General features: G+C 41.8%; 1 protein-coding gene and 1 long non-coding RNA gene across 2 annotated transcripts; one reads left to right on the top strand and one right to left on the bottom strand.

Moving 5' to 3' along the window:
• The first annotated feature begins 9 nt into the window (after nt 1–9).
• Nucleotides 10–20,218, top strand: tnfaip8l3 (tumor necrosis factor, alpha-induced protein 8-like 3). The gene is made up of 2 exons (XM_071489047.1): nt 10–361; nt 19,078–20,218. The coding sequence occupies exons 1-2, from the start codon at nt 316–318 to the stop codon at nt 19,638–19,640; spliced, it is 609 nt and encodes a 202-aa protein (XP_071345148.1). The 5' UTR covers nt 10–315; the 3' UTR covers nt 19,641–20,218.
• On the bottom strand, nt 7,838–26,879 carry LOC139627881 (uncharacterized). Its single transcript, XR_011692635.1, has 4 exons — nt 26,705–26,879; nt 13,031–13,168; nt 12,068–12,100; nt 7,838–9,263 (listed from the first exon to the last, which is right to left on the bottom strand). It is a non-coding gene; the product is annotated as an uncharacterized lncRNA (long non-coding RNA).
• Nucleotides 26,880–27,763: the final 884 nt, after the last annotated feature.

The raw sequence follows: 27,763 nt of genomic DNA, 5'->3' as shown, positions 1-27,763 counted from the left end.
GGAAAGTAGATGAGAGGGAGAGGGAAACTGAGGGAGTCAGGAGAAGAGAGGAGAGCAAAGGGAAAGGAGAGCAAAAAAAAAAAGGGGAGGACAGCTCAGCAAATCAGCCCAGTAACATTCCTCTCACAGCTGCAGCGACCTAGGCTGGGAGGGGAAGTTTAGCTCGCCAGGAGAAAAGAAAAAATACAAGAAATTGTATTTTTATTTTTTTCTGTGGGTGAAAAAAAAATCAGAAGACTCCCTGGAGAGGAAAGGGAACAAGAAGAAAGAGGAATCAGAGAGCTTCTGCAGCCTCCGAGTGTCCTCCAGGGGAAGATGGATTCAGACTCCGGAGAGCAGAGTGACGGAGATCTCTCTCCAGGTAAGCCTCACTGAGCCTCGAGACCGTTACTGCAACCACAACATCAGTTTCTGACATGTTGCGGTAACTTGACTTTGAGCAAATACATTCTACATTGAAGTGAGGTAGTTATCCACAGGGTCGGTGAGTTCTTTGCTCCTGTTTTTCAGCACGTTTTCACCATTTTCCAGCAATTTTTCGAGACTGCACCTTCATCAACTCGAATATTTTCCTCACAATGCCGACTCCTTACACTGATCAGCAGTTTGCCTTCACTTATGGATACTTCTTTAATTCCCCCCTGAGTCAAAAATCACAGCATTTAAGAGTCTTTCACACTTCATCCAGCATCTGTAGCTCATAGCCGCTGCTGTGAGCTGTGATGCATGGACACTCTGATGCTGGTGACTGGCAGAGCCTCGATGAGTGTGCGGATGAAAGCCGGCTCAGTCACCACCAGGAACAGACAAGCTCCAACACGTGCAGCCAGTTTGTTCATCAACACATCCAACTGCAGAAAGAGCACAGCCTCCCTGAACGCTAAAATCGTTTTCCTCTCTGTGTAGCACTCAGGGATAATGAAAATGTTTAGAGTCATAAAAAAAATAAAAAAAAAATCTGTTGAAGATGTTTTATGGTGTCAGAGGACAGGGCAAAGATTTATTGCAACGCCTCGCACATTAAACACACAGATACACACACAAAGTTGAGAGTCTCTCATTGGATATTTCCCAGCATTCCAGGCGTGTGGGCAAATGCACTGAACTGTGATCCTGTGGAAAATTCAAGTCAGGAGATGAAACAGGCTCCTGGAGATAAGTTTGAGTTCAAAGATCATGAATCAAATGTGTCTCCAGGAGGTTTTCATAACGCAGCGCAGCATACTGGAACAGTCAAACAGCTCATCTAGAACTGAAACCTTTCCTTCCTTTGCTTTATCATGTATTCCCTGTTTACGTCCACACTGATGCACATAATGGGTTTATTGTTGATTAGAGAACTGCAGGCTCCTCGTAATGATTCTCTATCAGGCATGTGTACAGACTGTCCTTGGATACTACAGTATTAGCAGATCTGCCAAAGGTGTCAGATGATGAATATATAATTTATCATTTTGATACATATTTTGTTGCCCTGGGTAATGATTGTTTAATAAAGTTGATGATGCCGTGGCTGTTTGCCTCTTTATTTGCCAGCTTGGACCTTTGTATGTTAATGATGCTCTGTTGAACTCTGACCATCTGTCTGTCCATCTGGCCCATTGTCTGTCTGTCCTTTGGTCCTTTTGCAAAGGGAGAGGAACTTTAATATGAGCTCTAGACACATCCTCGGTAGGTGATGGCATATGCGTATCATCAGCTAATTTCAGGCAGACAGATCAAGGTTAAAACATCAACCAGGACTCTCCTATGAAGCATTGGTGCAGCATGGCCAAGCCAATCTGTACAGACAGACGCTTTATCCATTTCACTTTCATGTGAAGTGATGTACACTGTTTTCCAGAGACTGGGCCAGAGGTAAATCATGGAAACATTCTTCATTTTTCTACAGATGCTGTGATCTGCTAAAGCTTCCAGCAATGTAAAGTGGCCAACTCTTTGTAGCGTAAGAGGAATTAACTCTTGAAGGCTTGTCTTTCTGGCCTATAAATAATGTTACACATGTTGAAAAGGGTGAGGGTGACATGATAGCGAAAGCAGTATGACATTTGTCTCAGTCGGGAGAAAGCAAGAGCCTGTCTCATACTCAAAATGCATGGTGCTTTGTGGTTGTGCTGCAGTTTCTATTCTCCAGTCTACTGTCAGTGGAAAAAAAAAACTGGGACGGTTCATGTTATAAAGGTCAAATGACCCAACAAAAGCCTGAGAAAATGTATTTTGAAAACAGGTGTATTTTGAAAGCCCTGCTGTACACAAACATGACCCATATTCCTGGATATGTGGATGAGGGATGTGTGATTGATCCTAAACCTTTTAATATGTATTCTGGCACAAAACTTCAGCAGTGTAAATATTGAGGTATTTTGCTTCAGGTGGCTTTGAACCTTTAGCCTTCTTCTCCGCCCTTGAGCTGTTAGTGGTTGTTGTTGTGAATCAATCATCTTTTAGACTTCTCTGCTTCCCTAAATTCACCCTCCGATACTGTTTTTTTCTAAGCGATGTTTGCTGCATTCTTGTATATCACTTGCGGTCGCACCAGTGTCCCCTCACCCTATCCTGTATTTTGTTTCCGTTCCCACAATGCCCCCGAAACCCCCCAGAGAACAAGCCTGACCTTGGTTCACGCAGCCGCAGGTTATGCTGCCTTTGAGTGAAGCTCATGAGGTTGTATTTTCAGCGCAGAAAGTCAAAGAAAACACATTAGTTTGAGTGGTTGAACTCATGAGAACACTGTTGCTAGGTGACTGGTAGTAGGTCATAGATAAATCATTATCAGAGATTTCCACTTGAAAATAAATACAACATCAAATGGAGGTAGATAATAACACCACATGTGCCTGGAGTGGATTCTGTTGGTGGGATAGTTCATCTTCCTTTTCCTGACACTAAGATAAGATCCTTGCAGTGCATCCTATTATCTCACCCTACTACTGCAAGAAAATTCTCAAAGGGCACAAGAGAAATGTGTCAGGGGAGACTTATAGTTGACTTTTTTATGACAGGTGATCATGTGAGAGTCATGATTTGGACTATGGAGTGAGACATCGTGTTTTTCTGTCCGCCCCACTGCTCTCTGTAGCTTTCGTTGTGTTGAAGCTTAAAGTCCAACCACAATACCCTGAGCTCCTCTGTGCAGTAACTAAAAGGAAGAAATACAGTTTAGACCCGACACACACACACACACACACACACACACACACACGTAAGCTCACATTTTTTCCCATAATCATCCAGACTCCCAGTCATGCAGTGAGCACGCCGCTGACCATCCAATACCCACAAACTGATTCATCCAGAAGTCTTGTCCTTCCTTCCTGTGGTGGAGTGGAGATGACCACACCTCGTTTATGAGTCACAGTGAGGCTGTTCACACACCTGCTCTGCTGGCGGACTGTTGCAGTGCACATCTCACAACGATTGTGCAGCAGAGGCTAGATACTTGCTTTTGACTAACACAATGATACTTCAGGAAGTTTAATTTCCACATACTCCTGCGGTCTGGTTTCAGTTATTTTTTTAGTTGTTGTATTAGTTTGACATTATGCTGGAGGACAGTGAATAATCAGCCCACGGTCTACGTTCGGCTGATTCATCATGGTGATGCGACTCACATTAACACCATAACCTAACGCAATGTGTTTGCTTCAGATTCTCTATGGAAAGCAGACTCGTTGAAAAGCGAAGCCGTTTGGCTGTTGTAATAACAGCTGTGAGATCCAGAAGGGCATGAGGGCTGTTGCTGTGGTTCTACTGTAAACAAAAAAACTGCAGATGTTGTTTGATGACACAACTGATGTTTAATCTTCAGCCAGGTGATGGAACGCACTCCGCAGCTCCATTGCCCAGGTTAACTACCTCTAATCCACACTTCCACAAACACCACAACAATCTCAGGAAAAAATCAATTGCTACTGCATTAGAGCGGGCAAAGAGTATCGTTCAATCAGAGGAAAGCTTCTGCCTCATTGCCATGTTGGCAGACTGGCCACATGCTTTACACATGACAGACAGGCAGAGTGGGCCAGCCCTGCACACACTATAACGCTCCCATACACTGACTAACGCACACAGACTGAAGAATTGCCCATACGCGTCTCGCTCATTCCCTTGGTCTTGTGCTCTCACAACACATGCATCCCTGAGTTTTTTTTTCCTCCGCCTTTAATCTGGCCCACAGATGGAGAGTGTTCATTGCACCCCAGCCCTCTACACACACACACACACACACACACACACACACACACAAACGAGACACCAGGAGCTGGTTCTGGAAAATTGTAACATGAACTGAGAAAAAAAAAAAAGAAAACAGAAGTGAAGCTGTAAGTGGAAAAGGCGACTCAGGAGAAAGTGGTTTTTTCCTCTAGCTGCAGTGAAAGACAAATCCTAAAACTCCAGGTCCAGGTCCCTGACCGGTGTGTGAGAGCATTTTCCCTTGTATGCACATGCATGAGCTGACAAAATAATACTGTGGCATTTCATAGTGTTTTGTGGGACGTTTGCAGAGAGAATTGTTTCCCCACGACTGAGCCATTACTGAAACATGGACTCGGACCGCAGAGGCATTTTGACAAGGCCTCATAGACACTCACTGAGGAGGAGGAGGAGGAGGAGAAGGCTGTGGTTTGACTGGAGGTCCAGTCGAAGCAAAGCAAATAGTTGCTAGCGGCGTCTGGTGTGAGGCAAACTGTTTGAGGGAGGGAAGGCTGGATTGGCGTCAGTGGAGCATTGAGCCTGTACAGGTATCTACAGCTATGAATGCTGTACGTAGGAGCTGTGATTCAGGCACTTGTATGTGATGTTTTATTGTTTTATAGCGTTGTTTATTTATCACCTGTGTTTAGTTAAATTCATAATCATTACTAGAAATTTTGGAGGAAATTTGCTTCTTCATTTAGGTCCGGTTTCTGGTTTCAACTTAAGACTTTATTGTTCGCGCAAGTTTTTGCCATTAGTGCCTGACGTGTTTGTGGAAACCACTGCAGTCTGGGTTTCTCTTACCTACCGTCTACCAACATGACCTTACCATGCAGATTATTTCAAGTTAAATGGAGACTTTTCCTCTGCCACTTACCTATGATTAAAGTAAAGAGACATCAGAAAATGAGTCAGAGTGGGAGGCAATTACACACAGAGCTTTTCACACTTAACTCTGGCACCACTCAAATAGCTGTGCTGATTATAGCAATATAGGATTGTGGTAAGAAAAATGAGAGTACAGCATAATATATACAGCATCACAACAGTTAGTGGTGCATTATGTTACTTTAAGCTGCTTTTACTTTAAAACTTTTTGTTTGTGGGAGGTAGGAGGCAGCAGAACAGTTAGAAGTAAAAAATATGGCAATTATGTTTATGGATTTAGACTTTTCATTGGCAATAATGGCAACAGAGAGATTTAACATGGATTGAAGTTAACTCATGAAAGGATTCGGTTACGGCTGGTAGGGGAGAGGGTTAAGCTGAAAGAAGGAATGTAGTCACTAAAAGTCAGAAACAAATCTACAAAAGTGAGTGTGTGTTTATGAGAGAGAGAGTGTGTGTGTGTGTGTGTGTGTGTGTGTGTGTGTGTGTGTGTGTGTGTGTGTGTGTGAACCACAGTTATTTCCTGGTCATTAGTTAGTGGTGGGTTGGCAGCCAAGGGAGCAGCAGCACATTGACTTTACACTAAAGTGTGTCGTGCAAAGTGAAGGCCTTCAAGGCCAAAGTTTAAAGTACATCCAATTTTATCACTACAATCAAAGCAACAGTAAGCTTTCAATTGAGGCAGCATAGACAGTAGAGACACCCCACCCCACCCCACCCCACCCCCTCTCCTGGCTACCTTTGCTCCCCTAATGTTTATAACTCCTTGTCTTCTCATTAAGGGTTTATTTCATCTGTCTTTAACGCCAAGTGTTGTGTGCTGGCTATTAGAGAGAGTTGCAATGTTATAATGACCTCACCCACTGGAGCTGAACCCAAAGGATCTATTTATAAGTTTTGCTATTGCTGCATAGCGAACATTAGCATTGCCGGTGTTAACTCTTGTCACCATCACATCTTTTCTTCTACTGAAGTTAGCATGCTAACCAGCTAGCCCCAGCTCATCTCGTCACTTTCTGATACAGACTCACTGCAGCTTCCAGTCTGCCCTGATGACATAGAGCTACTCAAAGGGCGTGTTATAACCGCTTGTATTATAAAGACAATAATGGTCAAATTTTTGTAAAGCAACATAATCCTGGGAGGAAACCACGTTAAGCAGGAAAGAAAACTTACAAATAGCCTCTTCAAATGCTAAATCTTGTATAGCTAAAGCCATTATGTAACCCAGTCTCTCATTCAGCATTTTTTCTTCATCCTTTTTGAAATTGTTAAACATGAGGTTAATTATCCATACCATACCATATCATACCATAACACATGCTATGTTCTTGTGCTGTTGCAAACACAATTAAGTAAACAACAACGTTACAGTGTTTTTACAAAAAGTGACGTGTTTCCAGACGAACTGAATGAACTGCATGACACATGGATGTGTAAAGTAATTGCTGGCTGGATTACATTCAGATGTGTCTCTCTCTTTAGTTTTTTTTTTTTTTTTTTGAATGAAGTGCACCGCAGTCATAAGCAGGTGATAGGGGTGTATGGTGGATATACACAGTTCACATCTGTCACACCAGAGACCAGGGTTTGCATCCACAGTCCTGTCTGTGGTTAGGCTTAGGCAGCAAAAGCACCTTGGTAAGGGAAAGCTCGTGGTTAAACATATGTTGTGCCTTTTTCTGTATTTAACCAGACCACAACCTTTCCCCAGTCTTAACCGAGTGCCGCGAGTGCCAAAACATAACTATACATCCATCCATGAGGTACACTCGCTATACTTAGCTATGCTTATTCTTTAAACATAACCATTAAAATAATAAACTGTATATTGGGGATATCGGGGTGCCAAAATGTACTAATTTGTGTGTTTGTCATGACAGAAACCCACTTAGTTGTAGATGCCAGTGGTACAGAGGATAGCTCGTGCAGGGAGTGGGGCTTCAGCTCTACATAAGGTCAATGACTGACTGAGCTTTGTGATCCGAAGCTTCCCAGAGCTTCATTTTTTACGTAAACTCAGAGTGGGTGAACTAGTAAACAAACCAGGAGGCCAGAGTTATGGGAAAAGCTGGCAAGGCCGGAATGGTTGTGCATGTGAGTATTTGTGTGTGTGTGGGGGGGGGTCTTTGCGTGCACGTGTGTGTCTCTTTGTAAACGATGCCACGGCATGCTGAGACTTGGCCGAGGTCTATGAGAGGAACAACTCACCCAGGGCCGGAAAACACTTACTTCCTTGCCACTCATGCTCAGCGTTGTAAATGTAGTGAGACATGGACAGAGAGGAAGAGACAGTCAAAAAGGGACGAGAGCTTCACAAATGTAAGACAAAGACACGTGCTAGAGTTTGGGCTTAATACAGCTGCAGATGAAAAAGGAAAGAGGGTGAGAAGATGTCTTTGATGCTGTGTGGGTCCATGTCTGATGTAAAGAGACTCTGACAGGAGCAAGACAATCAAAATACGGACATATGATTTCACCTCTCTTCCCTTAACACCCCCACCTCCTCCATCCCTCCTTCCATCCCTCCTCCATGCTCCTTTTAAATGAAGTGACACATCTGCAGACGTTCAGAATAGCTGTGATTGAATATTTTCGTCTGCGCTAATTCAGAACATTTTTCAAGCAAACGTATCCGCTTTTCCAGCTCTCTCTAGTTCACGTTTATTAATCTTGACTGAATGGTGTGAAATGAAAATGTACATATTGCCAACTCTGCCCACCCCCGTCCCTCTCTCTGTCGCCCACTTTCTCTCTCTGTAAATAGCTTCGTTTCTTTATTTCAGATGGAAAAAGTTAAGCAAACTTTCTGTCTGGGTTCCAAGCCAGATAAAGTAAGGAAAGCCCCAGTATTTTATCCTCCTGTGTTTTTTATTAGGCCTCAGCCTCACAGTCTGTCATTACAGTTCACACACAAACACACACACCCAACACATTTGCACCAACTTTCTATAAATAGAGTGCCATAGTTTTATGAATCAAATAATTCCTTGAGATGGTTAGTGACTAGATGTTCTTTCTTCCACGGCTGCATTTTGAAGTGATCACATGTCAATCAAACTGCAGTTTTCTGTGCTGCCTCACATTTCCTTGTATTTTTCATCAGTGAAGTTTGACTGTAGTTGGTGTTTATGTTTGTCTATGGTCACAGTGGTTATCCATCCAGTTCCTCTTTACTGTATCCCAAACAAACTGTTGTGGAAAATGTAAAAAGCATAACTTCCTGTGTACCAAGACTGGCCTGGGTGTTTAGCTGCACAATGGCAGAGAACAACAAACCACAGCTGGTGGAGGCATTAGCTTTACAGCAGAGGAGAGGTCAAAGGGCAGGGAACTCACAGGGCCCTGCAGTCCATGCTGTGCCCTAACAGGATGTCCTGTATACCACTTCTTATCCTCTGTGGACCAGCAAGCTTCTCTGGTCTTCATAACGAGGAGTGACTGTGATGCAAGCCAAGAGCAGAGCTAAAGGTGGAGGTCAAATCACTGATCTCTCTCTCTCTCTCTCTCTCTCTACCCACTTTTACCCTCTCCCATTCCTGGTGACAGGCGATCAAGCCAGCGGCACATTAATCAATCAGACATCTCCTGCCACTGCCTCATTTCGCCTCATCTCCTCGGTTCAGCTCTGTAGGGACGTGGCCATTAAAACTTAGAGATAGAGAGAGACAAAGAAAGAGATGAGGGATGGGGCTTTAAATAAGGCTGTGCAGCAGCTAAAGGCAATCTGTTCCTGTGTCCCTCCTGTCTCAAAGGGGCTCTTAAGTGCTTTTCCCTGGACTGTTAGTCATAGTAGAGACACTTAGACCAGTCCTCGGATAAACACACTCAGTAGTTTCAAACACTGTATATCAGACCTCTTCATTACAGCCACATTAACACACATCAGTTTGCTGTTACTGTGAAACACCCCCAACGGGTTTTAGTTGTGTGATTTTCATCATGCATTTGCAAGAAATGCTGAGTCAAGCCTTGTTTTGCTACCGATTGCTCCCATTTATTCCAATGATGAATGATGCCCGATACACAATGGCCAACACACAGGAGTAATACAGAAGCACAGAAGACCTAAAAATGTAGTGGCTCATTCACTATGTCCCATCTTCATTTAGACTGTGTGTCATCCTTCAGTTTTGACTGTCCCATTCAGTTAAATCCATCTGTCGTTTGACTTACTCCTAAATCAAGACAAAAACAAAATTGTGACATTTAAAGTAATCCAAACTACACCGTCAAAATATCTAGCAGACTATCTCTTTAAGTGTTAGTCTGCTTGAAACATGAGTGCAAAAGCCTGAAAGCAGTGTGGCTATTCTAAACTCGTATAAACATTTTATACAAGTTAAGAATAGCCACAGTCGAAGACCGACTGGAGAGCATGTTAGCGAGGTGTGAGACGTGATAATTGTTTAATTATGGGAATAATGGCGCACAGACATTTGGACAATCTTTGCTCAAAGGCATTCATTGCGCTGTCCTCCATTGTTAACACAAATACTGACAGAAGCAGTATTTTTTAGAGCTAGAGAGAGAGAGACATTCAAATTTTGCATTAACCTTTCTACACACCTGGCCACTCGCTGCATGAAGTGGCTGGAGATAGCGTCAGACACAGTCTGCCCAATTCAGTTGCCGTTTATTCCATTTTTAGTGGCAAAATTCATTAAACACTTTATCAACGATATTATTCTTACTAACATCCATTTGTTTGCTTCATTAGTTATTTTGGTGCTTTATGATGTTCTCTTGACATGAATTTAGGACAATAGAAACTTGGTTCAAGATGAGACAGGTAACACCTGCACAACTGTTAGCAGCACAAAAAAAAAAAAATCAAATCATAACTTCCATTTGTCTTGGTCGTGTGTTTTTCTGTTGGCAGAAGGCCTTTTACAAGCCTTAGAGATCTATGAGCAGGATAAATCTCTATTTCCTGCTATTACACTTTCTTCCAGTAAAGCATGAGTTGGCTGTACAATCCAGTTTCAGCCAGGGACACTAAATGATCCACATCTACACAAGGGAATGAACTTTAACCTAACTTCACACAAATGAAAGTCATTAAGGCATTAAAGTGGAGTTATTTATTAACCCTAAAGGTCTGAATGCCCCTCTACATCCTGAGCAGCTGTTAATGGCACGGTCAATGACCTCTTTCAGCAGCCGAGTGCCCTTTGGAAACTGGCTCAGAGTCGGATTTTACAAGTCATGAATAATGCACATCAACACACTACACTGTACCGTGTCTCACTCTCTGCCTCGCAGTAGAAACCATATCTTTCTCAATCTTTATCATCCCCAGTTACTTTCATCTAAAAGCACACATGCATTACATCAGACAGAGCGCGTGTAGGGGCGGTGTGTTTGAGTCATCTCCTGATTTGAGCAGTGGGAGTCAAAAATACGCCAGTACGGAGCCTTTGCATGTCCAGAATGAGTGGAGGAGAGACATGAAATGTCAAAAAAGCCTCAGTTTATTCCACTGCCTGGATACTTCTGCAGCTCTTCGCTTGCGTATGAGGCCCTGCATCAGGATATATCTCCAGACACTCTCTTTACTGTCTTTACCATATGTCTGCTTGCATCTGTGTGTGGAAGTAAAAACCCAACTCGAACTGACACACACAGTAAATCAACAAGTAAGGGTTAGTCTGCAGCCTAGAGAGTGACACTGGAAAATAAACACATCTCTCCTCCAGCTCCACTAGTCGAGCTCTGGTACCAGCTGCCACAACACACCATCCTCTGCTGCCCACTCCAGTCCACTGGCCTCTCAGGCTTGCTTAACCCTAACCCTGCAGGCTATTAAAAACCCCTTAACTATTGCTGAATGACCCACTCCATTGTTTGTTCTCAAGCACAGTAAATGCAGCCAGTGAGAGCGACTCCTTATTGGAAAGCAAAGCTAATGAAAATGCCGTGGCAAAAGAAGAGGAAGTCAAGCTGTCACGCTTGTTTTCTTCTGCTGTGTGAAGAGCATTTCCCCTGACATTTTCTAGGTATTGATACATTGTTGATGTTGTGCTTGTGCACTGTGAAATGGCAGCGCTGGTGGATGACAGACTTCATTACTGAAGGCTTCGCCTGGACTTCTTGCCACAGCATGAAGCACACAAGCTGGCAGATCTCAAAGTCTGTCTCTTGTGTGTGAAATATGAACGTATGCAACTACTGCAGAAGTCCATCTTTACAGTACATGAGACAAAAGGAAATTAGCAGTGGACAGCTGTTACCCTTATAAGAGGAAATATCTGAATAGGAAAATGTCTGGAAAATGATTGCTATTTTAGCTTTTACAGGGTGCAAAGAATGGCTTGGCAACCGCTCACTTCAGCGAGCCGTGTATTGGCTATTCAGTTATACAATACATTACTGCCTATGAATGGAAAATAGATTGCAGATGGAAAGTAAATGTACGGCAGGGAAGTTTGGTGACGGCTACAAATGGGCTACAAGGAAGCTTTGCAGAGCTCAATAGCTTTTTTGTTTGTCACTCACCAAAAACACTCCGAACCTCTCCTGCCCTTCTGCATCTTTGATCTAGGTTGTCTGACAGCAAACTTTACTGTTTGAACTAATAATGTTTAGAGGAGGAAGTAACAGGTGCACAGGTGCTTAGCAGTTTTTCATTTTGCTTTTTATTCTTCTTTGTGTCTCGTTTTGACTGTCAGACGCTCATGAATGCTAATATCCAACCCTATTTGAATGACAGTGTATGAACACCTTGTCTATTGTGTGAGCACATACAAGCATGTGTGTTGAACATGTCTATCCGTGTCTATCTGGCAAAAGACAAAAAAATCAAAACAAACATCCCATGCAGAGTGACCTGGTTTCACCCAAAACTAAACACGAGCATGTTGTCATTAGCAACCCAAAACAGGGAAGCACTAGTGTGTGTGTGTGTGTGTGTGTGTGTGTGTGTGTGTGTGTGTGTGTGTGTGTGTGTGTGTGTGTGTGTGTGTGTGTGTGTGTGATATACCTGATACGGTCAGGATCTTGAGCCCTGCAGAAGCTGAGATCAGAACAAAAACACATCGTGTTATTAGTAAATGAATTCACAGCTCTCCAGGCAAGGGTTATTTTAGACACCTTCGTTCCCTAACAGTTGTTTGTTGTTTGCTGTTGAGCTTAGTTTTATTTGAGCATTACTGTGTTTGTGGTCATTTAGATGTTTCAACAAATATAGCTGAAAAACCATTTGTCCATGTTGCCTATTACCATATATTGTCTTACACAATGCATTATATATATTATGTTTTGCTATTTGAACTTTTGTTTATTTATATTAATTATGTCTATAAACAGATTCTTACATTTTAGACGTTTTTTTATTTATGTATTGTAATTATTTTTTAATTAAATTCAGTTCAGCTCAGTTTATTTCCAGATAATTAAAAAAAAATTAAAACAAAAATTAACATCCAGTGTCCATATCACATCAAACTGTCAGTATCACTACCACTTCATCACAGATCTCAGAGGTATAATGTGCAGGGTTTGATACCATTAAACAGTTCATCAGCTATTCACTCCTTTATCTTTACATATAAATATTTCTATATACATAGAAATATATACACAAATATATACACTCATTCGTTTCCCTCTTACAGCCTGATGTTGATACATTTCTGCTGATAAATTCATTTTGTAGGATCTTATCTGGCTTGGCTTTTATCTTAGTTTTAATACCTTGACCAATTAATGGCTAAATACAGATCAGGTACATTTTTTAATCATCACTGTAAATAAGTATTCTTTCCTCTTGATGATGAGTGACTGTATATTATTTATGTTGAAGTTGTTTTTTCTGTTGTCGAGACATGAAGCCTAACAAACAAAAATCAGCCACTGAAACACAGACACTGATTCGCACACACATTAACACAGTCAGACATGTATGTTCTGCACTGTTCCGGGTGATAAGCCCACAAGTGCCTACAGCGTTGACTCGGTAAAGGCCAGTTGGCCATCCTCAGTGTTCGCTGCTGGTCCTGCTCATGGCTCATTCCTCTGGTTACTCTGGAACGAGACCAACACAAGCCTCAGGACCCGTCTCACAGCCCAGCTGCCCGGCACACTGCAGAAAATGTCCAGATTAGCAAGTCATTTCATCTGGTGTTCAGTTTAATCACCTGACATAACACATCTACTGATGGGCCAGGATCATCTCACTTAACTTCCAAATAAAGCATATGTATTTGTTGGATATCTTTATGGTGATCCGTACTACACAGAGGTTTTACCAGATTGCTATTTTAAATGACCGTTTCTCTCAATTAGCTCAAAAAGACCACAGTAATTCTAAGATCATGCAATATGTGGCATTAGTTCAAGCAGAGCACTGAAGTCGTGCTTGCATTTGCCGAGTGGCATCAGCTACTTCGTTCAAGCTTCAATATCACCGGCTCAGTGATCAGCTGACTAGTTATGTCCACAAATGGAGAGCGCGGACATTAGATTTTTCTCAGTGCTGTTCCTGCCACAGCTCTCTCCACCACCCTAGCCTCCTCCCTATGTGCTACAATTCTGGTGTTGTTTATTTAACTAGATGTAATGTTTATGTGCAGAGCAGTCAGCATTTATTAATGCAAAACTCTTTTGGCAAAGACGACTTTTCACTTTCTGGAGGAGAGTTAGATAAGAAGATTGGTACCACTTTCATATCTATTCATAACACATAAGGACACAGTCAGCAGCAGTCAGTTAGCTTGGTTTAGCATGAGGACTGGAAACAGGGGGAAATGCTATCCTGGCTCTAGACGAAAGGTAACAACTTCACTTACCAGCACAAAAAAAACACAAAAGCAAAAATGAAGTTGGAAAACAACCGTTTGCTGTTTAATGCAGGATGATGTGCCGGGCTGTTTCTTAGCCCTGAGCAGTTTCCAGGCAACCATCAGGAAATCCAGCAAGTTATTGGTCACGGCCAAGAAATAGTCCAACACAAAACCATCCATAGAACAGATGACATTTTTACATTTCTGTTAATGTTTGAATTAAATAATCAACATGCTTTAGAAGTGCCTGTAGATGGATTTTCTTACCTTTGGACCGAGCTAGGCTAGCCAGTACTTGTGCTAAGCTAAGCTAAACAACTGCAGGCTGTAGCCTTACATTTACCCTATCTGTATCAGCTTTCTATTTTGACTCTCCACCAGAATTGAAATAAGCATGTTAACCAAAATGTCAATCTCTTCTTTAAAAGGGGATTATTTCTCACAGAATCCTTACTGCTGCTCATTTGTTTTGTTTTTTGTTTTGTATATCCACTTGCTATAAATGGTCACTGCCTTGATATAAGGCTCTGTGACTGAAAGGAACATAAATCAGTCCAGATGGACATTTTTTGCAGTGCACCGCCTTTATTTAGCAGGGCAGGTTTGGCTGGTCTCCATGTTCCACATTGGATGTATGTTCTGATGCAGCGCAGCAGAAACTGTTGACTCAGCGTTCTAAAAACATCAGGCGGAACAAAGAGAGACTGTCTAGTCAACAGCCACGGCCAGAGAGCAGCGAGCACCTTACTAATCCTGATGTTAAAAGTAAACTTCACCAACTCCCAAAACACTCTTATGTAACCGCTTTGATGGGCTGATGGCTTCCGCGACTGGGCCTCGACCGGTGGAGAACTCGGCTCCCGGTTTGTTTTCAGCGTACAGAGTACCCACTTTATTCGGTGAAAACGCTACACTTAAGGACAACTGATGCGGAGAAACCAATGAGCAGGCAGGAAAGAGAGGGCGAGAGCAGGAGAGAGATAAGTGACAGTGTGGACAGTTTGTCTGGCTCGCTCTCCCTGACAGCTTGGACTCTTCTCTAACTCATTCTGACACCCAGGTTCATGCATGTCACTTATCTCAGCCTCTGGTGTGACAGGCTGTATGCGAGTGTGTGAGAGAGCTTGGACTTCTCATGTGCACTCCTATAATCATCTACCCTCACTTACTGTATGTGCTAAAATCTCCAGCCAGACTCTGAATCACCCACCACCACTCTGACTCACACCTCAAGCAGCCTCATGTCCGTTCATCGCAGTATTCCCCCCCTCCCCACACACTCCTGCATTTTTGCTTACATTCTTCGCCACTCTGGGATGTATAAACAGACTGGAGACAGGGGTCAAGGCGAGTGAGTCGATAGCCACCTGCTGGTCCTCAGAAAGAGGCTCCAGGCTGTGTGGCGGGGGGGTGGCAGAAGAATAATTATTCTAGTTTTAGCTCTCCGCTAAAAACGGAAAAGATCCAATCAGTTCTTTTCATGCAGAACTCCTCTCAGTTATGAGTTAAACTCATCTTCACAGTGATAATCACAGATCTTGGTTATTTCATTGCACAGAAAGAAAGAAATTCATTTAGAAGAGCGACTGTTCACACATACTGGTGGGACCCAAAACCAAATAGCCTGCACGGCCATTGGTCTTGACAAGGCCGGCTTTATGGAGCAAGCTGTCACCTTCATCAGTGTGCCAGGGTTTCAGAAATCTATCCAGTTGGGTTTCTGAATATCAGAGGCTCACTGGAACAAAGAGCTGCTTCAGAGAAACAGGAAATGACAGTGACAAAGAGAGCCTGTTGATGAGAGGCACAGATCTGCCTAATGAAAACCACAGTTCTATATCCTGGTGTTGCTATTCAAATATCATGGAGCCTACTGTATCAATGTTGTGATGCTTTTAGGCACGTTATCTGTCCATTATCTCAGGGCATATACTTTACATCTTAAACAGCGGTCTGCAGGGATGAGACACTAAGATAAGTAAGACATCTGTCACGCTCCGACAGATGTTGAATGTGTTGGTTGCCGTGACACTATGAACATCTGTCATTGTCCTTCCACACATCCAAGAACACAGAGCAGTAACTTACAGTATATACCGTCCCCTAAGGTACTTGTCTTTAAATGTACATGCATTTCTTGATTACTGTAGTTGTAATTCACTTAAAGCTGCACTAATCAATTTTTTTTTTTTTTACCATCAGTTGATCAAATGATGACATGTAACGAGAAAGGAATCACTCATAGTGAAGACGCAGATAACTATCACCTAGCTCTGTAATTCCCCTCAGCTCAACAAATCGAGCAAGTGGCTGATGAAGAAATTGAAGCATTTAGAAGCAAAAAGGCCAGATATTTCCCTCAGGGGTGGCTAGGGACACAAACAGAGCTACAAGGAGACTGAATACTGAACTTGCATCAGCCAGGTCACCAGATGAACGAACGCAAGTGTGTGGTAAAGTTGCTCTCTGTCTGCTGTGTATGAAAAAATTAAATAAAATCAATTCTCACTCAAAAACAGGAAAGAAAAGCAGAAATTATGACATAATCAGTCTAATTATAGTTTATGTGCTTTCAGTTTGCTTTTTAAGTTGTTTTCCTAAAACACGACAGGATTTGATAAAACTTTCTTCTAGAAAATGTGCTGATTACTTTTAAGAGCGTTATGAGATTGGTAAGGAATTGGTAGGTGAGTGTATTTATAGGGATTGCAGTCAAGATCCCACACTGGAACATTAGAGACTAAACTGTTTGTAAATTAGTAACTGTTGCTCAGAGTTTTCACTCAAGCTGCTTCTGCACATTTAGTGAAACAGGCGATCTTACCCCTAATCCATAACTTTTCAGTCAAGTTAGTCCATCGAGCATAGATAATTATATGATGCAGAGAACAGGCATGGGATATGTGAATATCAATGGTCTTGGCGATCATCTCTGTCTATTGCTCTCAGATATGGTCCCCAAATACATACAGACTATTATTAACTCTGTGGATAAGCTGCTGAAAAGAAGCCAGCTCCTCTCTCTATTCATTAAAACTGACATGCTCTTTGACTTCCAAAGTTTCAACACAAGGATATTCATTCTTTTCACTCCCGTCTGTTTTATAGAGCAGCTTTAAAGCATATAAACACTGGAAATGTTGATTTTAACACTTTCAGAGTTAAACAATCCTGTAATTTCTTTCTGCGGGTTTGACATCTCCATACTCACCCATCCACTCACACCACTTTTGTCTAACATACAATGGGTTTCACCCCCACTTGTCTTAAGTTGTACAAAGGAGCAGCAAAAAAAAAAAAAAAAAAGAACATAAGATCTTTTGTATTGGGAAATTACTGCAGACAAAGACATTTGCCTTATTAGTTGTTAAATGTCAGGGTGGGATAATTATATGTTCGTGAAATGTCATTTAGCTTCAGACCAATGCATGAAATGTCACTTCTGTACATTCACATGAAATGCCACCGATTGGGTTTCTCCCAATTGTCGTGCAGCATTCAACCTCTTTTGTATGTGTGTATTTAATTATATAAAACACACACACACACACACACACAATTGATGTGACAATGGTGTGAAGTGTATGGTCACATAGCTGTCTGTTTTAATAAAATTATAATGACAACAAAGCAGGTGTTCCTCTTTGAATTTGGGCTCATCTGCTGTTATGTGCTGAGCCCACTGGGCAATGACGCCCACATACACGCGCTCTCTCTCTCTCTCTCTCTCTCTCTCTCTCTATCCCTCTTTATCTTTCTCTTGCTCTCTCTCTCTCTCTCTCTGTGTTTCCGTCTCTCTCTGGACATACATGTGGAGGAGGACGAGGCTGACAATGTGCCCAAGGAACAGGAGGAAAAAGTGAAGCTCCTTTCCTTGGCTCTAATCATAATAGGAGTTATCTGGTGTGTAATTTGTAGCTGGGTGGCACCTAAATAAAACCCCTTTCCGTCCTCCCACTCCTCACATTCACAGACACATGTTAGGCTGCTGGTATTGCTGTATGAGGACACACAGCCTTTGATGTTCTCCTCTATGATAGATTAGGACTGCAGTGGGACATGGCTTGAAACTGTGATCAATCTGGGCTTGTAGAGAAACAGTGTGCAAAGAGGTTCTTATCTGTGTATAGCTGTTTGATGTTATCCAGAGCAGATAGTCATTCCTCCCATAGTCAGCCCGCCACACCACTGCCAGCTCCAGGAAGGACGCCGCCCTGCCGTAGAATGTGGCTGCACCAAGTTTCATCTACTCCTCAGCTGCTCTTGTTCAGTCTGTGCTCTGTTTTGAGATGGCATTAAATACTGCTACCAACTTTCTTGTTTTACTAAAGTGAGTTCTGTAAGAAATCTATAACTAAGATGACTAAAAAACATGTACTTCCGATCAGACTTTGTTTCTTTTGCACACAAAGTTCTTTATGGAAAAAGTCATGTCAGTGAAAACTGGAAAAAGGAAGGAGCCAAATTATTATTGCAAAAGGTCAAGAGCTTTTCAAAAGCTTTTTTGTCCAGCTGTCACATGTAAATATATTTCAATTTAAGGGCAGTGGTTAAAGGCCAAAACAATAACATGTAACAGTACAAAGCTGTACTGGAAAAGGACTTGGCTTAGCCTTTCGAAAGCTTAGCCATTCAATAGCTCTTAATTGCACGACACAGTAACTGTTAATCTCTTAATTTAACTAATATTGTTTGAAAAGTACCAGAATCACAATTTTGCTTTCAGTCAAACTTGTAAAAACAGGATTCCCCTTTTTGTTTTGGATCAATTTTCCCAATCAGCGCAATATCCTCAACACCAGGTTCCACTCCGCTTTAGATCCAATTTACCTCAGGAGTTGGTGTACACAAAATGAAGCTGAAAGAAAACCAAATACTGGACTTACATTCATCACATGGACACTAACATAACTCCAAATAAATGCCAGCTGTTTGCTAACATATCGCCACATCACCTTTGTAAGGTTATAGTATGTCAATGTTGTACTTCCAGCTTGTTCTGCTGCCCCCAAGTGGCCAAAACAATCTATCAATACTGCTTTAAAGTATCAGAGCATGACAAGCTGCTACTTCAATAAGACCATTATTCCACTCTTTTGTTTGTTTGGCCCACTGTTTCTTTAAATAAGTAATTTTACAGTCAAGATGTCTGACCTTAAGACTAACCTCACACCCTCTTTCTCTGTCCCCCTCTTTTCTCTCCCCTCAGGACAGGAGAGCTTTAACTCTCGCTCCCTGGCGCTGCAGGCCCAGAAGAAGATCCTGAGTAAGATGGCAACCATGGTGGTGGCCAACATGCTCACAGATGACACTAGCAGCGAGATCTTGGACGAGCTCTACAAGGCAAGCAGGGAGTTCACCAAGAGCAAGAAGGAGGCGCACAAGATCATCAAGGACGTCATCAAGATCGCCCTGAAGATCGGCATCTTATACCGCAACCACCAGTTCAGCCCCGATGAGCTGGACACAGTGGAGCGCTTCAAGAAGAAGATGAACCAGGCAGCCATGACGGCGGTGTCGTTCTACGAGGTGGAGTACACCTTTGACAGGAATATTCTGTCAGAGCTCCTGCTGGAGTGCAGGGACCTGCTTCACACCCTGGTCGAGCAGCACCTGACCGCGCGCTCGCATGCACGCATCGATCACGTTTTCAACCATTTTGCCCACGGGGAGTTCCTGGCCGAGCTGTACGGGGATGGAGAGGAGTACAGACTCTCTCTGAGGAAGATCTGCAATGGCATCAACAAACTGCTGGATGAAGGAACGCTTTAACCTCTCACACCCGACCTCTTTCACCTCTAGCTCTTTCTCCTCTTGCTCCTGTTCTTGCTGGTCTCTCCTGCCTCCATCTATTTCCTTTTCACCTGCTCACCCCTGACCACTCACGCCCTCTACCTTCTTTTTGCTCCCCCTGGTTCTTTTGCATCCATTTCCATGGAGCTAGTTGTAACATCCTGATGCTGCGGTTCAGTGAGGGAATTTTTTTTTAGACTGTCTTTCCACTCAGTGGATCATCGCTGCGCACTGGGACAGCCTGTTTCACATTGTATGCATTCCAAGTGATCACCTTTGTCTGCAAAAGTGTACTGTACCAAAAAAAATAAAAATACATTAGGTATATTTGGATATGGAAGATAATCAGTAGTAGTGATTGGTCCCTCTCTCTTTCTGTTTGTGTGTGTGTGTGTGTGTGTGTGTGTGTGTGCGCACATGTGTTTGTGTGAGATTCTCTTGAATAATGTGTTTGTACATAAGACCAACTATGACATGGTGTGTGTATCATGTATGTGTCAGTCTTCTCTACAAGGGTGTAACACTTGTCTTTTATTAAAGATTTCTTGTAAACATTATTTTGCAGTTCTTCTGACAATGATACCTCCATGTGAGCTGGGAGAGATGGGTTCGTTCCTTCTAGTTGGCAGTCATACTGATAATTGTCTATCATGGCTAATTTCTTAGACAACATATGAAGGAAAACAATGATTTGCCTGTGTGCCAACCAACTGCTCTTGGAATAATGCCTCAATTTACTGAAACTAAAATACCCAAAGATTTTGCAAAGGGGAAACAGCTACAATGATAGAAAAAGCATGGATGGGCCAGATTTGGAAAATAAGCCACAAATGGTGCATTAAGCTTCTGCGTTCCCATCCATTTGACCCATATGCACACCATGCATAAATATGCCAACACACATTTTGAAACGAGCAGGAAAATCAGTGATTTATCATTTCTGGTTCATTAGATGCCCTCTGGTCTATTCTGCTCCCCAGTCCAGGAAAACATATTACTGGTGGCTTGGTGTGACTCCAGCTGAGTTATTTGGCAGCCAGTGGAGAAGAAGTTCAGTTTTATGTCTGTCTCCTCACAGAAACATAAAACAGACAAAATCAACCACCCATGTAGGCAGACACGCACACACACATCAGGTTAGATATGTAGTCTATTTAAATGTTACCAGACAAAAAAGTGCATCCGTGTCGTTAACTGTATGCTTCATTTACTTCTGTTGACCCTTGCTGTCTTTGTCTCCTGCTGTTGGATAAAATCTCCAGCTGTTTCCAGCCTCTTAAATCAGACACTAGATAAAGTGTTTCCAACACATAATTCATGATGTAGATAAGTTCTGATTCACTGATATAGGAAGAACAGACCACACACACACACACACATACACACACACACACACACACACACACACACACACACACACACACACACACACACACACACACACACACATACACACACACACACACACACACACACACACCTCTTGATGTTCTGTTTGTTGTTCAGGGTTTGACTGTAATGGGATTTCAGAGGCTGATTTAGTCTCTTTATCTAACCTCCAGAAGTCTGCAGGAAAACTCAACACTATAGTAGTTCAGCACATGCACATGAATCAATATGCATGTAGTAGCAAGTAAGTAGTTTTGGTCAGGGAGTAATTTCAATCATTACTTTAGGTCAGACTCAGCTTTTCTATACCATCTCAGACTGTATTACACTAAAGGAACACTTTTGGCAAATATGCTTATTTGCTTTCTTGCGAAGAGTAAAATGAAAAGATTGACTCACCTCTCATGTCTGTACTGTAAATATGAGGCTAGAGCCACCAGCCAGCAGCTTGGCATAAAGATGGGAAACAGCTACCCTGGCTCTATCTAAAGGTTTTAAAAAATCCCTCTAATTAACATGTTACATTAAGTTTGTTGTGGGCTCCTGCCTGTAGCTTGATATTTAATGGACAGACATGAGAATGGTATCAATCTTCCCATCTAACTGTCATCAAGACAGCAAATAAGCATATTTTCTAAAGTGTCAAACCTTTCCTATAATCCTAATCTCATTTTAAACCATGTAATCTTTAGGGGGTATTAAGCAACATTAGTACAGCAATAAATTAGGGAGACTCAAAGAGGCAGATTTCAAAAAAAAAGAAAAAAAGAGTGGTCAAAACTGGAGCAACATGACCCAAGACATGACCCAAGATAACGTCAACTTTTATAGTCGGTCAAGCTCTAAAAATGCTGGATACTACAATTCCCACAATACAACCAAGAACCTTTTTTTTTAACTTTAAACCCAAACTGCCCGCAAATCTTTTACCCTCCATGCCCCAAGTCTTCAACACAGTCTCCGAGCCCAAGTAATGTCCTCCAGAGCCACAGGAAACATTATACAACTGTTTTCACAAGCTTAGTAGTAGACACAACTAATAAAATGACCCATTATGGGAAAATCAGAGGAATTCCCCTTTAAACGTGAAAAAAAACTAATGAAATATTTTCTCAGACATGGAGATAAACAATAGCACACACACACACACAACTCACAAACAAGACATAAAATACATGTATATTCTCCACATTGAGGAGGGTTGTTGGACTAAAATCCTAAAGATGCAATCCAACGGAGTCAGAGGATGAGGAAGAAGTCGGCAGCATCATCAGTTAATGTCATCTTGTGAATGAGCGTTGATAACGCCGCCAGGAGGTCACATGTTCCCACTGCAGGACATGTGACCATTCAAGAGGTCTGTGAGGAACACAGAGAACTAATGGCTCGTTTGCTGTCGTTGCTTGGAGGTGCGGAAATGTAAAAATAGCAGAGCAGTAAAACTGGAAAAAAAAGGTAATTGTAAACCAAGGATTTGGCAGCATGACAGACATGTAGTGTAGTTTTCTCCACAATTAAGTTTCACAAAAACCAATTTGCATGCAAAATAAATAAAGTGGATAGTTGGGATTTGACTTTTTTGTACATTTTTCAGCCTAATTCACCTTTTATGATTCTTTGTAACTTCTCCATCTACTCTTTGTTCTCCACCGTGTTTAAGAGGAAAGCATAGACCTCTAGTGGTGGACTAACTCCCAACACAGATCAGTATTTCACTGAGGGTGATGCTCTCATCTGCTGTCAGTCACAAAAACCAGTGTAACTAATCAGAAGGAAGTTCATATTAAGGTGTGCGAAATGGCCATCCCCGTGTAACAGCTGTTTTCTTTCCTCTGTCAAAAGTGATGTTCAAATGGAACAAAGACAGCACTTCAAATGGGGCCTATTTACACAGGCCTGATGACCATGGATAACAATCTGAATAACAGAACGAACCAACGTTTCCACACAAAGGGTTGTTTGTCCCAATAAGCCAGAGGGTTTCTTGGAAAACAGTGAACAAATGAAACGTCCCCTGCATACTGTTTGAAAAGGGCTGTAAATAGATGACATATCAAAAGCTTTCCCTCTTTAGAAATTCCTCCGAAATGAATCCTTAAGTCACCGCTGCAGTCTTTGAAGTCCTACAAACAGTTTGCCTCTGAGTCTGATATAAAGAGAAAATTCAAGTTCTCCCATCCTGGCTTTATTCTCTGGAGAGTGCCTCTGTTTAGACCTTCCCAAAAGAGAGTCAGAGGGCATTTTCAAACATCGGAAAAAGACAAATAAATATCATGTCAAGCGTGTGCTCCACCACATACACTCATATACACACAGCCAGTAATAATGACTCGCATATTTTTGTGTTTGTTTTTTTTTTCCATAATTTAAACCGACTACAGCTGTGTGTCAGGTCAGGTGCATGTCACAGCCTCTGAGAAACCTCTATCATCATTCGTCCAGAAATGCTAAGCACTGTTTAAAACAGTATGCTGAAAATACTCAGAGGGAAACTCCACCGATTTTATACGTCAGAGCCTGTTCACAGGTCTTGCGGATATGTCTGCACATCTGATAAATTTCACTTGAGACAGCATCATTGGAGGATAAAGACAAGTTTTTAAAAGAAATGATATGGGGGGTATGAAGCTTGAAAGAAATGGAGTACACTTGTATTCAAGTATATCAAGTGCACTGTGCCGAGCATCTAATGGACAGCAAGGATGGTAAGTGTTAGGGCCATGAAGTCATACATATGTTCCTATTAAGAGTTAAACAATTGACCAAATAATGTAGACACCATAACAAAATATGTGTTTGTTAAACCAAACTGCAGGAATTTGATCCCATTCAACAAGGAAGCAAGCAAGCGGTTCCACTGAAAGTTTTATGTGCATCTCTATGATGTGTGAAGCCAACCAAAAACCTAATTTCAGCACAAACTGTGGTGTATTCGGTAAACACACAATGGCAATATATTCACTATATCTTGCACAGACTTGATGTGGGAATAATCTTCTACAGCCTACACACAATAATGCATTATTCTGTTTTTGTGCCTAAAAATATGTTTACATAAAAACAAAAAACAAACAACTCAGTAACGACGTAAAACTAAAATGTGTAGCAATCTCACCAATATGTGTAAAACTATGCAAAATCGTGATTAAGACAAAAAAGGCACAACTGCAATAAAGTTACCCTGCAGCAGCAGAGCCAACAAAAAAACAGCCTGCACTAGCATTGCAATGCAGGCAGTCAGCCAGCCAGCAACATTTGCTAACCATTCATAATATCGATAACGGCAGGTTAGCTTATGTTATCATGCCTTCTGAAACGGTCCTGTGACATTATCTAACCATCGAGTTACTGACACATGGAGGAGAAAAGCCAGTTCCGGGTCAAGCTGGAGCCCTTCAGCTGCTCCGGGCCCCCGTCTCAAGTAAAGCCAGACCAGCATTGGCTCCACGGTTGGACTGGGAGAGAAATTCAGCCTTGGACTCATCATAGGACCTGTCATATGAGTAACACTGATGGAGCCGGCAGAGACACAGGAGGAGCCGCTAAAAACTTCAAAAACTTTATGGATGCTTTGACCGGGCTCCGGCCGACCGGGATTTGAGCCGGTGCTCACCATGGCCAGTCCGCCTGTGCTCTCCTCTTGTCTCTTTCCTTTCAGAGGCCGTTTTAGACAAAAACATGCCTGTACTTGTGGATTTTTTTTTTAGTTGATTGGGACTATGGATGAAAGGCCGGCTGTGACATCATGGCCAGTGCAAGTAATTGTGTCTCTGGGAAACTACTGTTGTGACTGCTCAGGACGCCATCACTACTTCTCAATCCTTGCATAGAAAATGGTTGTTTGCTGCACTGTTGCTTAAAATCTGGTTTACAGAACATTTAAGACCAAATCGAGACTAAAGTAAAATATATATAATAAAAAAATAAATACATTTTTAAAAAAAGTTCAGGTCAAATGACTTAAACATCAGAAAAGCATATCCCAACATTGGTGTTTAGTTGAAGTCACTTTACTGCACTTCCCAGCTTCTATTTTACTAGTTTTCATTGCTCACAGTAATGTCTCAAGGCTAAAGTTTCTGTGAATGGGCATCAACTATTGTGTAGGAAACTGTAGGAAATTCTTCATTTGAACAAAGATGTGCAGTTCAGTTATTCAAATTCAGCAGTTTTATCTCCCACATCAGGCTTTGGCAGTGATTCTCCAGCTAAGATTTTGTTGTTGTTGTTGAACACTAAAAAAAAAAAAAAAACATAAACCAAGTCATGCTAATTGTGTTATCTATGGTGAAGTAGTCTACTAATAATAGTTAGTGCAGCCTCGTCTTGGCATCTCAACACGAAACCTCATGTCATATTTCAACTTTGTAGAAAGACCGCAGAAAAAAACATCTGTGAGAAAATGTATTATTCACAAGTACACTGGGAGAGATGCTATCTTACAGTTTAGAACAACTTGTGGTAAAAGAAGAGTGAACTGGTGCAGCAATTATTGGGGAAGAAAGTATGTGAATAAGCAGAGCGTGCAATTAGACTGAAACCAGCTGTTTGCAAGAGATTTTTTTTGTATAAGAGGTCAGGAAGTCCTTGTGAATGTTCATTTTCTCAGGGGTGGAAACTAACAGATAAACATTTTTCTCTATGGGGTGATTTTTTTTGAGAGAGTGTAATTACAGCTACAATACACAAGATGTCAGCAGTGTAGCACATGTTGTGCCTGACAGACAGAAGATCAGAGAGAAAAAAAATATCAGGGAAAACATTCAAAATAAAATCTATGCAAAGCCGAGGAAAATGCACATCCTCAGAATCTCCTCTCAGACAGCTGATCAGTTTGTTGATGATCACTATTTTGGATGATTACATGATATTCCTTGAATGTGTCCTTTGGTGTCCTTACTAGGCACACTCAAGTATCTGACAGGCCGGCCATTGGCAGTGATCCTGCGCTGAGACTGCTGAGGCAGGCAAAGGACAGGAAGTACAGTCATACCACAGAAGGTGGCAAACATCCCACCCTGCACTGCACAGGACACAGTGATAGGGCAGAATTAATCCTACAATCTAAAAGTAGCACACTTTTAAATGTGAACAATATTTAAAGATGATGATACAGCAAGTCTTTATATAATTATGTGTCACAATATAAGTTTTCTTAACTGATAAACCTACTACTCTACAAAATACCAGGAGCACCTTACATTATACTACAACCTGACAAATTTGTGCAAAATGATAATTCAGTCTTGAAGGCTGTGGTGTTCAGCATTTGACACTGACAAAGAGGTGACGGATTGTCTTTTAAGGCCACATAATGTTGCTGTATATACTATAATTAACTAAGAGGGTCCCTGTTATTTCCTTGTGAGTCAGTAAATGCTGTTCATTATGCTGACCAAATGTTTCATCCCGTGTGTTGGATCCTTCATGAACAAAGCTGCCTACACTTAACCTTTAATTGTTATTTATTCTGTTATTAATAGACCTGAAATGAATATAGGGCTTACTGCTTGATAAATGTTGTGTATATCGCCCTTGTCTTCGCTTGCTGAAACCTTCTTTAAACAACACGAACATTACATATGATATAGTTTCTTCACAAATTTGACTTTACATCCTTTAAAGCCTCTACACACTCAAGTGTTTTCACTTACGATCAGGTGTCTTCGTAGGACTCTGGGTGTGTACGAGCTGAGCTGAACTGATGTCTCCCTGTTAGCTTTGTTGGACCCTGCACAGCCTCAACCTCACTGGAGATCTAATCAGCCAGAGTAGCTGAAAACACCTGTGTGGGTGTGCGCTGCCCATAGGAAAAGCACATGTGTCAGAAATAAAATTAATGACAACTGAACTGTTCAGCTGCTTTGGTCTCAGGTTGCTGGCACTGTGCTGGCTGCCTGAATAAAACCAAGCCACTGGTAAAGTTGTTAGCAACACCTGTGCTTTTCCGACTATGACAAATATGTCTGCTGTCAAAAAGCAGTATTGCATCACATCACATGACAGAGCTTGGTATCATTATGTTATACTGTAATGTATTATACTGAATGTAGCTTAGAGCAAGCTGAACTGTAATAGACTCAAGAAAAACACACACACACACACACACACACACACACACACACACACAGGGCGCACAGCCAGCCAACATGATACTAAATCTTAACAGGCAGAGGGCTAACAAAACTTCACTCCTCCTACACACTGTGTGGGGAAACTGACAGTGAGCAGCATTAAATCACTTGCTCCGCTACCACAAGGAAATGCACTGAAGTGAAGAGATCATCTCTACTGCTCTTTACTGCTTGTCATAATGACAAACAAATGTAGGGTGTGAGGTGAAATGATCCCTCTGAGCGTCCAGTCACTGACCAGGGTGCATTTTATTCTCAGACATGAGGCCTTCATAAACCAGATGATTGTGTCCTGTCATCCAGAGAGCCGGCTGTGAATGAGTCCCATCCCCCACCTCTTCCTTTCACCCTGTGAGAAATTAAATATGTGGTTAATGCACTGTAGATCACCAGCTTTTTCATGATGACATTTAATTTTGTAGTTTACGGAACCCCTATTAGAAGACCTTTCTATTGCTATTATAGTATCATCGGTTAGGAGATGGAAGACCTTTAATCAAACAAAGTGTTTTTCTTCTGCAATAAAAGAAATGTGAAATTAAACCCCTTCATTTTGTTAGCAGCCCCACTTTGGGACCA

Source organism: Trachinotus anak, unplaced genomic scaffold (assembly GCF_046630095.1).
Source record: "Trachinotus anak isolate AG129_WGS33_773 ecotype Australia unplaced genomic scaffold, CSIRO_AGI_Tana_v1 ptg000011l, whole genome shotgun sequence".
Lineage (NCBI taxonomy): Eukaryota > Metazoa > Chordata > Actinopteri > Carangiformes > Carangidae > Trachinotus > Trachinotus anak.
This window is presented reverse-complemented; position numbering and strand designations above follow the sequence as displayed.

Bases quoted from the DNA above. Each gene is read 5' to 3' on its own strand.
- tnfaip8l3 (XM_071489047.1), top strand. From the start codon at position 316: ATGGATTCAGACTCCGGAGAGCAGAGTGACGGAGATCTCTCTCCAG. The intron at 362-19,077 runs GTAAGCCTCACT...CTCTCCCCTCAG, and splicing joins TGACGGAGATCTCTCTCCAG to GACAGGAGAGCTTTAACTCT.